The sequence below is a fragment of the Carassius auratus genome, chromosome 20, assembly GCF_003368295.1.
Source record: "Carassius auratus strain Wakin chromosome 20, ASM336829v1, whole genome shotgun sequence".
NCBI lineage: Eukaryota > Metazoa > Chordata > Actinopteri > Cypriniformes > Cyprinidae > Carassius > Carassius auratus.
The window spans coordinates 16,383,236-16,395,913 of record NC_039262.1 but is presented as its reverse complement, the minus strand read 5'-3'; the positions used below and the strand labels follow the sequence as shown (position 1 = coordinate 16,395,913).

The window sequence follows — 12,678 nt, the reverse complement described above, 5'->3', positions numbered from 1 at the left end:
GTGTTTATTATTAATTGTCAATATGACTATTAAATGACTAAAACATCAAACATAAACATAAAAATCGAAATTATAATTATAATAAAGTACGATTTTTCTGTTTTTAGCACTGACATGTTTTTGGCACACAGTTCTTGATTTTGGCTCCACCGGCACTCAATCGAAAATCAGGTTTTGTTTGCAGGCATTTCTTTTTCTCACTTTTTTTCCTCCAATGTGCATTTCTGCCAAGATCGGGCAGGATGCCAGATTCATTTTTGTGGAGGATTCTTCTGGGGTCTGTTTTTCATCAAATCTGACAGGATTAAGACTGTTTCAGGTGAGGATCTTGCAACTGAGTGGGAGGCACATAGCATGTCATTCCTCAGGGATGCGTGATGATTCTTAGCTAAAAGTAGTCAAACAAACACAGCTCACATAAAATCGGAGACATGGAAAGTTCCACAAACAAAATGATGACATTACATCCAGACGAGGAGAGCCACTGCCAGACATCTGCATAAAATCAGTGATGAGATGTCCTTCAGTTTCAAGAACTGGACCAAATCTGTGAAGTCTAAAATAAAAAAATAAAAAATTCCTCTTCCAATAACTCTACTGCTCTTCTAGGAATTCATCCTTTGAAAGGTGTTCAATTCCATAACTCATTGACAGCAGAATCAATGACAAGATGGCCTATTCTTCACAAATTAATTTCTTCTTTGCACTAAACTAATGACACATATTGCGGGGAAAAAAACTCTGGAGTGAGGAAATTCATTTATTTTGTCCCTGGGGGGTGTTCATAAAAAATATGCACTGCTGGTCATTCGAGAAGATGCTTAAAGCCACAATTTTATTAAATATGATCTCGAGCAAACAACTCCTCGCAGTGAGTGTATAATCGGTTTAATTTCAAGTAATATTTCTCTGCACAGGGCATTTCGGGGCATACGCAATCAATCAATACAGTGACAACCAATTTGAATACTCCTGCTGTTGCATTTACTCCTGCCAACAACGTCTCAACAAATATTGTTTATAACAGACTAAGGAGAAACGCACATTTATTTCTACTGAACCGTTGTTCCATGTTAGTTTTCTATAATGCAGTAGTTTTTTTTCTTCATAGAGGTCATAATGCCTTGTTTTACCACAAAGCTAATATGTTTTATAACATATGTTACATGGTGGAAAGGGTGTTGCTATACAGCTATGTTATGTTGTGAGAGGTTTTAGCATGTTGCGATGCAGTTTCTGGGTAGTTTCTTACTGGCCCGAGTCAAAATGGCCAACCCTCCAAAGTAACTGGTCCCTTGATATGGCTCAGGCCCCTGTGGGACTTTGTTTTTTCTATGTCTGTTATAATTGGCAGGGCACAATTCAGTATATTCTTGGTTAAAATAGGGTTTCCCCAAATGTGGTTTTCCAATAAGTGTCTAGCATTTTACAATATTTGTAAAAAGAGGTTTTTTTTTTTAAAGATGTCAACTGAACATACTTTGTCACTAACGTAAAATATTAGTGTTTTAAATAATATACCATGTAAAATAAAATGATTTAGAATTATAAAATATTTACTTTCTTATTGTACAGTACAAGGTTATTACAGTTAGCAAAGTAAAATACCCTAAAAACATTTTAATTAATAAAATAAACGCTATATTAATTCAAATAGCACTGGAACATTACAAATACATTATAACAATACATTAGAATAATAAGAGGTAAAAAATAAAACAACTGTATTACTCATAACAATAATTAAATTTGACTGGGTTCTTAAAACACGTGATGTATCAAATTGAATGTGAACATCACATTAGAAAACTATGAACATGCATGTAAAAGTAAAAAAAAATAAAATAACTTTAAACCTCATGGGATACTTGAAGTAAATATTTAATGTATGAGGGGTTTGGCTGTATAATTTGAGGTATTATCCATATTTAGAGCTAAAAAAAAACAGGGTTACAGACCAGAAGTTTAATACTTATGGTTTGGGTTTAGTTCAATCCCTAACCCAGTATGAGTAATAATAATAATAATGGTGTTTGTCTAACATGCATTACAGGTCTACAGCAGAGCTGTGTGCCATGCCAACAACAGCTTGACCGAAGTTTCATCTACTTGACCTCAGTTTACTTTTGTGGAGAGTGGGCGGCCATCTCAACAGATCACAGTCACTCTTTTGAGCTGCCAGGTCTGCTTTTATATTCAGTCCAGAGCAAGTATGTTGACTTTTAGATACCATTTACTAACAGCCAAACCACTTTCCAGCTAAAGCCAGCAGGTCACATCTGATGCCAGCACATCTTGCGCTTTCTACCAAATGTAAAAATGAAAAATGTCAAATGTTATACTCACAAGTGCAGCCCCCATCCCCCCTCTCCTGAACCAGGAAGAGGCTGAAGTATCCCACCAGCTCATCGGGAAGGTCGAGCTTTGAGGCCACAGCCTGATAAAGACATCAAAAATAATTCATCTACACTATTACCCAACAAGAGATGACGGCAAACCAATTCACAAGATTTGCCTATGTATTCATAGGCAAAGAACACTAATCATACGTCGCTTCATTCTTTAAAAATAACATCTTTTCTTTTTGTGCCCACACTTTCAAAAGCGCTTTGGGTGGTTCTCTTTAATAGGAGTGTTTCAGGTGTTAAACATTCCATCCAAGAAGATCCCATGATTGAACAGATTTCACTTCACTACAGTTATGCCTGTTTTATGTTTAACACTTGACTTTTTCACTTCCATCAGGTGCTAAAGGGTGCTTTGGGCCATCAGTGTCCTGGAATAGCACAGCCGAAAGCTGTGGGTGCTGCATATGGGTGCAGGGTGCATTTTAATGAGAGCTTGGATCTGCCATCACTCTGTGTGGTGCACGTGGGAAAGCCATGACCCACAAAGAGCTCCTTAAAGCCCTTGAAACCCAGGCTCAAATGTGTGTTTGCTGATTGGACAGCAGGGCTAAGTAAAGAATCAGTGAAGAAACACATGATCTACTTTCTTTTTTTCTTTTCTTTTTTTTTACACAGGCAAAGTACAACACATATTGTATGTATTCATTAAATTAAAAAAAGAAAGAGTCTATAATAAATGTGTCAATCATTTAAATAATGATTAATCAACATTTTCAGACTTGTAGTTAATGTTCTATGTTGCCTTCTAAATGCCTTATGCATATATTTAATCAAAAATATAGTAAAACGAATCAATCTATCTATCTATCTATCTATCTATCTATCTATCTATCTATCTATCTATCTATCTATCTATCTATCTATCAAATTAAGTTGTCCTTAAAAAGAAAATTGCAATAATAGTTAGAAATGACTCTAATTTTGGCAAAACATTATTGGTTTTTCTTGTACCATAACAATATACCCATCTCTGAACAATAAACACATGTAATAAGCAGTGTTAACTGTAAACCATAGACAATACTATTCAAACCTGTCAATAATAATAGGGTTGGAGAACATGAAGCAGATGTGTGCTTTGGAAAGCGTTACAAAACAACCTTCTCACCTCCAGAACATCTTCAGTCTGGTCCGATGTGAGGATGTTGACTTTGACCTTCTGGCCATTGGACAGGTAGATTTCTAGCTGCACCTCCTCAGTGGGAATCTTCTGAGTCTCCTGCAGCGCAGACAAACAGTGATGCACTTGAAAAAGGGTTTGGGGAAACACCTTCAAGCTGAACTCTAATTCAACTTCTGATGCTTCCTGTCAGATTCAGTTGATCTCGGGTATTCTGGGGTACATGCAGAACATGCAGGATAACATTACAGTAAATCAAACCCTTTCACACACTCCAAGAACACGGAATAGAAAACAAAAAACAAAAAAACACACACATAGTCAGAGCAGTTTCATTTCCTGTGCATTTCAGCTTTCACGTCAGAGGGTGCTTTCATTTAGAATAAATGTTATGCTTTGAGCTGTGTATATATACTGCAACATAAACCTTCTTAGAAGAAGAGAAGTGGTTTGGTAATAAGTGTCAAAACACCACATTGCTGACATTTGTAATGAATAAGTAGTTTCACTGTTCTTTCACTGTCATATCTCTGACACTGTCCCCTTGGAATTATAAGGTTCTATCTGATATTTTTTGCCAAAATGGAGTTATTCACATATTCTTATACTGTGTCAATGTATTTACATTAATAGATATATTTTTTTTAATGTTGTATACATTACGGGACTTTTTATAAAAAAAAAAACCAATAAGGTTCTATCTACACAGTCGAATGGAACACAAAAACTTTGAAGCTCAATATCTCAAAACTACTCGGAATGCAGATAGAACCTTATAATTCCAAGGGGACGAAATGTATCTTTCCCCTCTCTTCCTGCATGTTTCATCCCCCGCTGAGGCAGAGAGTCTCAGAGCAGCAGCTGATCTTTACAGAGATTGGAAAATGAAAACGCAAGGCCAAGTCTGCAGACTGCTCTCTGATGGGCAGCCGGGGGGATGGACGGGATCGGACTACAGAATTGCCAATATCTATGTGGGGTGGGGAATGAAATTACTGAAGAATGAGTGCAATGTGATTGAGGCAACTAATGTAGTACAGGATGGTAGTGGAATGTAAGGAAGTGAGATAGGCTCATGGACGGGGTCTTCATTCAACACACATCTTAATGAGGAAATCAGAGGAATCAGACCAACCAAGGTTTAACCCTTTTACTGGATGACTTAAGATTAGATTTTTTTTCTCCCCAAAATTTGGGGATTTGGTAGTTTAGATTCTTAGAAAAAAATGGGGAGGTGGAGAAAGGCAGATTCAAATGAATAAGGTTTTATGACAAAACTGGACACCATGAAGTTGAATAAATAACAGAAATTATGCAAATGTTGAATGCTAAATGCAAATAAAGGAGGCAGAAATATGGCTAGGACATTTTTGAACATGGAGAGGAAAACCCAATTCAGTTATATATAAACATATTTTTATCATAGGCTCTGAAAATCTGTAAACTTACAATAAGTGTTCATATGCATGTCTACAATATTCCAAACAGAAGCAATTAATATACAAGATTTGCAGTTATGATAATAAATTATGGAAATAATATAAATAATAAAAAAAAAAAAGAGATAAAAAAAATTCTACCTGTTGAGCTTTTCTCAAAAAGCTGTTGAACATCTCACTGGATCCCAGAATGGGGTCCTGACGCACTGCAGGGAGAAATTTTTAAAAGTATTTATTATATGTATTAAATATTAATTAATGCTAAAGAAAGAAATTCTTTTAGTCAGCAAAGATGCATTCATTTGATCAAAAGTGACAATTAAGACATTGGTATGAAAGATTGTTGTTTTTAGAAATTTAAAAAATATTTTGTGAGCAGCAAATCAGCATATTAGATTGATTTCTGAAGGATCATGTGAAACTCAAGACTGTAATGGTGCTGAAAATTCAGCTTTAGCCAAAAAATTAATTAATTTTATTTTAAACAGTTAAATTTGAATAACATTTCACAATATTACCAGTTGTATTATATGCTCAATAAAACAAAATTAGTACTGATTAGCATAAAAGTCTTGAGAGGTGAGTGAAATTTGCAAGTTCATTGAAACAAACTTCCAAAACATTTGCTTTAACTAACTGAATGCATTAAAGCTACAGGAGAACAAGGCCAATACACATGACATCAAAGTATTAGATGTGGTTAGGTCTGTGACAGTCCTTTAAAGGTACAAATTTCCTCTGGGAAAGTTTGTAGAATGATTGGTTAGAATGTGTTTGTGAAGGCTATATTGAGAAAATACTACAACTTTCTTATTCTAGTGTCTCAATTTAACCATAATGTAAACCTCAATGTTTTAAAAATCATTTGTCAAAATCGTGTAAAAGCAAACTAATCTGGTATACAATGCAGCCTTTCTTTAAAAAACCACCATGCCTCCCTGACTAATAATAACCTCAGTTAAAAAAAAAAAAAAACATGTTGGCGTCAAACAGACCAACATAAACTACAATGTTTATTTTTACTTCCAATATAGCACACAAGCAAACAATCACAAGACATTTGCACAAACGCTCTGAACAGCTTGTGTGTTTGTGTCCTTATAATTTTCCATAAGCATGTTTCTCAATGATGTAACTGAGAAGAGCTCCAGCCAAGAGCAGCTCCAGACTGTGAGCAAATAAGCTCAACAAGGCTTAGCTTGTTCGATGGAAAGTGCTAGTGCTGGAATGGATTCGAGCAAACAGCTCTTGGTGCTGCCAGCGCCGCTGATTTCCTTTTGTGTGGAGAAAACCTCCCTCATAACCTGTTCAACTACATGCATGGCAAAATACTCAGTGGCTCTATTTTTTTTTTTAAGTTTGTTTCTTTTTTACAGCGTGCCAGACACTTTCCTGACATGAATGTCAATGTAGAACATTAACAAGCTGCATCCTCTTACGTGACCATATGACCCTATATGAAGGCTAATCATTTTCTTTTTTAGGAAGTACGCTAACAGGATGCATTAAATTGATCAAAAGGGACAGTAAGGAGTTTTATAGTGTTACAAAACGTTTGTATTTCAAAGAAATGTGGTTCTTTTCAATGTCCTCTTCATTAAAGAACCCTTTAACAAATATATCAAAGTTATGCATTACGGGAATAATTTACATTTTAAAATTGTAATAATATTTCACAGTATTACTAGTTTTTACTGTATTTTTGATCAAATAAATGCAGCCTCTGTGAACATAAGAGACTTCTTCCAAAAACATATTTAAAAAAAAAAATACTACTAACCCCAAACATTTTGAACAGTTGTGTATATCGTTTGGATTTGTATGTTAGAGTCTAATTTCAAAACTTTTGCATGAGCTCTTCAGATAAAAGAAGATGCTTCTCACCGGCTTGCATGTATTTCTCTAGCTGTTCTCTCCTCTGATCGACTTCCACCGGTGTGAGGGTGAAGATCTTCTTTGGTGGAAAAGCTGGCACCACATTATTTCCATATTCTTTTTTGATCTGAAAGGACACAAAGGGAGAAGTTCCATTTTAAATGGATGAGGTCAAACTCTGAGAGGATAAACTCCACCTGACCACTGCCTGCCCTTGTCCGCTGTGCACTGCTCTGTCGTACACGCTGTCTCTCAGGCACCAAGCTAATAAATCTGTTTACACTTCACAGCATCTACTCAAATTATGCCTGCTGTTGCTCCATCTGTGTTATTGGGATTTTATTCAACAGCACAGTAAGAAAATTATATGGAAATATATTCAGCAGTGTTGACGACTAAAACTAAAAGGACAAAAAAATAGTTTTCAATAGTTGAAATGGAGCTGAAATAACTTAAAAGCATTTTTAATTTTTGTACATGTAAATTATCGGCAGGTTACACTAACAAAAAAAAACTGAAAATCGGAATCGGCCGAGAAAATTGCAAATGGTGCATCTCCAATATATAAATATTTATAATACTATATAAATATACATTTTATAATTATAATATCATAATATAAATAATAATTACAATATAAAATATATATATAAAATTATTTAACTTTTTTACAAGAGGATAGTTTACAAAGTTCTGGACATTTAAAATCCCATTTTAAGGGTTAACAGCAAGCCTCACACCAGGACAGCCTCCACGGATTGCATCATATGACCACGTATGATCTGACTAGGCCTTTAACGCACTGTTACCTAGCAACAGCGGCGGTGAAACAAAACAACATGCTGTTAATGGTGAGATCACTGAAGCTCTCGCTCATTCAAGAGGAATCTTAGAGTCGGTGAAATTGGTAGGTGTTAGAAGGGTAATGGGCAGATGTGTCACTTTCAGTGGGTGACCAGACCACTCAAAACATTTCCCACTATTGTGACTTGTTCAGGACTGGTGAATATGATCACAGCTTCATATTTTTTTTGTGTGTGTAGTGTACTTTGTGATTATAATCCTGTCCAAATGTGTTTTTCCCTCACAAAACCTTTTTTGTCTTACTGCAGAGAGTGCAGTCACATCCAAACCAGTGCATAATACAACAGATGTTCATATTAATAACTGTAGTAATTTAGAAGACGATTCATTTAAAATCACAGTCTATTTTCAGTAAAAGCATGCTGTGTGCGTCTGTGTGTAAGGTCTACTGTAATTCTGATCTAATTATGTTTCAGTTCCTCAGTTTCAGTGAAGCATTGCATTTTCAGAACACATTTCACATCTCAGCATCCACAGCACTAACTGACTATTAAGTGGTTGATTTTATAGCCAGTGATTTGTAACTAATGTTTAAATACCGTTTTGAAATAAACAGCTTTTCATGCGTCAATCGTTGAAAAATATGGGTTCAATACTAATTTCTGAAATGAAGGTCGTGATGAAAATGTGTGTTCACCTGTTCATGGAGGCCCAGGAGTTGGCTGTAACGTACTCGACAATGCAAGACACCATTCACATGGATATTGTAAGCCTGCAGAAGGAAAAAGTATTACATTATAAAAATAAACTCTGAATAGTTTGGAGTAAGACTTTTTATTTATTTATTTTATTATTAGTCTTTTTTTTATTGATTCTAAAATATTATATACATTTTTGTTCAAGATTCTTTGATGAAAAGAAAGTTTAAAAGGAACAGCAATTATTTAAAAACTGATTTTATTTTATTTTTTCAAAATTCAAAATGACTTGGTAACATTTGATGAGTTTAATGCATCTTTAATGAATTAAGTATTAATTTCCCCTTTTTCAAAATAAGAATTTTTGAATGGTAGTGTAAATAAAATAAAATAAACACAGAATACATTCCTAAATAATTTGAATGGTCAGTTAATAACCAGACACTGATTTTACTAATAGAAATAAAACCATGTGCATTATTAAAAAGAAAGAAAGATAAATTAAGAAAACATTTTTTTTCTAACACAAAAATCTATTTATTACATTTGAACAAGCTAATGATTTTAAAGTGAAACATTTTTGACACTAAAATCAAACACTGTGTCAATTGTGTCTTATTATTTGAGCCATACCTCTAACCCCCCTCCCCCCCAGGAGACATTTCTGAAGTGGTTACCCCTTACTGAGCCTGGAAACCAAGGCCATTCAGTTCACGGTTTTCTTTTTCTCCCCTAGAAGCTTTCCAGCTGTTTCAGATGTTGCATCCATGCCAACAAATACAACCAGGAAGGCACAATAATCATATTTCGATATGCATGGATTCTTGCCACCATTTTTTGTCAAAGAAAAGTAAGCTCACTGTTTCGGTGTTGAGGATATCAGTATCACACCAGCATCTCACTGAGGAACACAGTGGAATACTGGACTTTTACTTAAATTACAGAAAACAAGCACAAATCAAAATGTGTCTAGGGGACTTTGATTTCAGAATGGAGAAACCAAATATAAAGGGTGCCGTTTCAGAAACACAGGAAAAACATTTCTTAAGGCATTCTTGTGGATCGTGTGGTGTTTAAATCTACAATCAAATTGGGAAATACACATAAAATACTGAGCAGTCCTGAACCAAAAACGTTTTTCTTTGTTTGAGTTTGTTTTAAGAGGTTGTTGTGTAAATGTTCTCCATCTTGCTGTTGATATTATAAGAATGGTTTCATCAGACCTCACAGAATTCACATGCATTCAATGCTATTAAAAAGACTTCTGCAAATATGTAGAGTGACCCAATTATTGTCAGCATGGCATGCAACCACCGCAACACTGCGAATACATGAGTCATCAAAGATATCAAAGCTAGAACAAGTCTACTGACAGAGGTAGGATGAAACTGCCATGCCATTACTTGTCGTGAAATATTTAAAAAGGGAAGAATGAGTATGCAAGTCTTCAGGAAATGCAATACTTTTTTGCCCTTGTCTTTGAACAGGAAGTCTGCCATTTAAATTGCAGCCCACTCATTGTTGTGGCTCTTTGGCAAAGTATGCATATTTGGTGACATGAACAGTTCTAAAGAATATATGCAACTCTGTGCTGAATATAGAGCAAAACAAATTTAGAATAAGACGAATATAGAGTAAAACAACATTGTGCTTTACATGACTGCAGAAAACCAAATAGAGTGAATGCAGAGTGGAACAAAGCGCTCTATAGTTTTATGTTTTTAAATACTCTTCTGCTAACAAAGGTGACATTTATTTTATTAAATAAACAATACAAATTGTGAAATAATATTATAACTTAAAATAACAGTTTTCTATTTGAATATATTGTCAAATGTAATTTATTTCTGCGATGCAAAGCTGAATTCTTAGCATCATTACTGAGAATTCACCAAAAAAAACAAACAAAAAAAAAACACCAAAATTTTTCACATTTTGAATATTTAAAATATATTCACACAGAAAACTGTTATTTTAAATAATATTTTACTGTATTTTTTATCAAGTAAATACCTTGCTGAACAGAAGAGACATTCAAAAGCAAAACTAAAAATTCTTCCCAATCTTGACTAGTAAACGGGTGAACCGGTTTATGCAACATCTGTTTAAATTACGCAAAACAATAATTATGTTATCATGAACAAAATTGAAACAAAACATTATAAGCAGTAAAAAGTCTGTGTGATTCATAGATCTGACAAATGTATTTCTTAGTGGCCTTGAAAGACTTATCTATTGAGAATATCACTGACAATCTGTGATTGAGACATTCTCTCTGAATCACAGTCACAGATGGACACAGACAATGTTTGCAGTCAGTCTGTTAGGAATGATTCACAGTATCTTCAGGTATGTGCAATCAAACCTGTGCGGCTCTCCTGGAGGTGTTTTAAGAGGGCAGAGAGCATCCACGTGCACAGTGGAGCTCATAAATAATCTCAGCCCTTATTCAAATCATTTGGTGGCTAAGGAGAGTCAACAACACCACAGGCTGCACATCTGCACTACATCTGCAGACACCTACAAGAAAAGATTCAGGCAAAATATGCTTTGTATTTAATCCACAGTTCACTGCAATACAGATGGAACCCCAGGAGCCAAACTGAAGCTGCCTGGTATTGATAGGCACTACTCGCGGTTTCATAGACAAATGAAGTGTCATGTCTTGATCGTGAGCCAGCTTTGTTTCCAGTTAGGCTGGATAACCGTTATGCTGAAAGAAATGGCAATGTTGCACAGCATATGGCTGCGGGAGAGAAGCCAGAAGAACTGAGGCAATGTGGACCAATACACACAACAAAGCTTCCTGATCTGATTCCAACTTCAGTCTTTGTTGTTGCATTTTAATAAAGCTGTAACTGTAAAGTTCATTAAGCTTTAAAGGGATGCATATAAATCTCGTAATTTTAAGACTGAAATTTAAGATTGAAATTAAAATGACAAATTATGTACACAGGCTATTTTTTAGGAAACATTAGCAATACTCTTGCAGTAGACGTATTAATATTCACATCTATTTCATATTCATATTTAGCAGTTTGGTTTTAGTCTTTTGAATCCATTCACTATTCATTCAACTTTGATTACTGAATCGTATTCTTATCAAGCCAGATTGTGTTGAGTGCAATGAGTGAATCATTAAATCACTCACTCAACCAATTTGTTTATATAAAAAACTGAGTATTTCAAGATTAAAACGGGTCTTGTCATCCTTTAATAAAAACTAAATTTCTACAAATTTAGTAAGAGATTCCAGAAAGAGTATTTTTAAGTATTTTACCCTCGAATGGAAACACAGTACATCTATCATTTATCTCCATTTTTTCAACTGTGGAGGATTTTAAAAGACAGTATTCTAAATGAAATAATAAATTAAATAATAATTTAAATATATTCATAATTCGTCGGCATCTTTCCCCTTTTGTTGTGAACGAGACTGACTCGTATGAAGAACAGATCATGTTCCCTCTGATTCCGTCAGTCAGCGAAAGATTCATTCACTGAAAAGATTCGTTCACAACAGCGATTCAGAGCACAGCATCTCAAAATGATAAAGCTAGACGCATCGCCACACTTAACTTACCACATAAGTCGATCCATTTTCATCAGAGCGAACCTCCGTCTCGGGGATGGAGAAATGCATTTTCTGCTGTAAGATCACAAGTCTTTGACCGAGGTGAAAATGCTGTTAAAGGCGAGAGTGTTCACGGAAAGCCCTTCTGTGCTGGTCTGCTGTCATGCACGGACCAAACTGAATGACTCGCTCTGATTCCCTGTGTAGTCCTGTCCAGTCCAGTCCAGAGCTGAATTACGCCAGGAAAGTTCTTTTCTTGCAACGTGGATTATTTTAAAAACTTTCTTAATGTTCAGGGCTGAACTTTTCCAATAAACATCTAAGCAGCAGCCATGTTGCGACTGGAGGTAATTCCACGCTCATTGTCGGCAATTTGTCGCTAAATCTGTCCTCTCGCTTCCTCGCGCGATGTAAAACAATGTGGGAGTCGAGTCTGCAAAACACACAAGTGTCGTCGAAAGGCCCACGATCCAATTAACTTTCAGATCACTCCACGTAAAGGTGCTCCTCGGTTGTCTACAGCCCCTGTTTGTACATACAAACGAGTATAGAGAGGAAAGAAATGAAGTAACCGTTTGTCGCAGCATGCATTTCGAGATACCGATATTGTGCTCCAACCTGTTAAGAAGAACACACATCAGTCTGCATTGTAGCGAAACCTTCCAGCACGATAGATCAAGCCTGAAGCCTCTCTGCTGTAATGTATTCAATATGTATCTGTCTGAGCTCTCCCGAAGCATTGCAACAGTCTGGATCAAAC

General features: G+C 35.4%; 1 protein-coding gene across 3 annotated transcripts in view; it reads right to left on the bottom strand.

Moving 5' to 3' along the window:
- snx17 (sorting nexin 17) overlaps nucleotides 1-12,678 on the bottom strand; it is a 27,122-nt gene extending 14,444 nt beyond the window's left edge. For 2 of the 3 annotated variants that reach the window (XM_026291271.1, XM_026291273.1), the window contains exons 1-6: nucleotides 11,928-12,678; nucleotides 8,344-8,418; nucleotides 6,852-6,969; nucleotides 5,109-5,173; nucleotides 3,517-3,627; nucleotides 2,347-2,437 (exon numbers count right to left, since the gene is read on the bottom strand). In XM_026291271.1, coding sequence (XP_026147056.1) covers nucleotides 2,347-2,437; nucleotides 3,517-3,627; nucleotides 5,109-5,173; nucleotides 6,852-6,969; nucleotides 8,344-8,418; nucleotides 11,928-11,987 — 520 coding nt within the window. In that variant the 5' untranslated portion in view covers nucleotides 11,988-12,678. The remainder of the gene's footprint in view (nucleotides 1-2,346; nucleotides 2,438-3,516; nucleotides 3,628-5,108; nucleotides 5,174-6,851; nucleotides 6,970-8,343; nucleotides 8,419-11,927) is intronic. The other variant, XM_026291272.1, reaches the window with a different exon arrangement.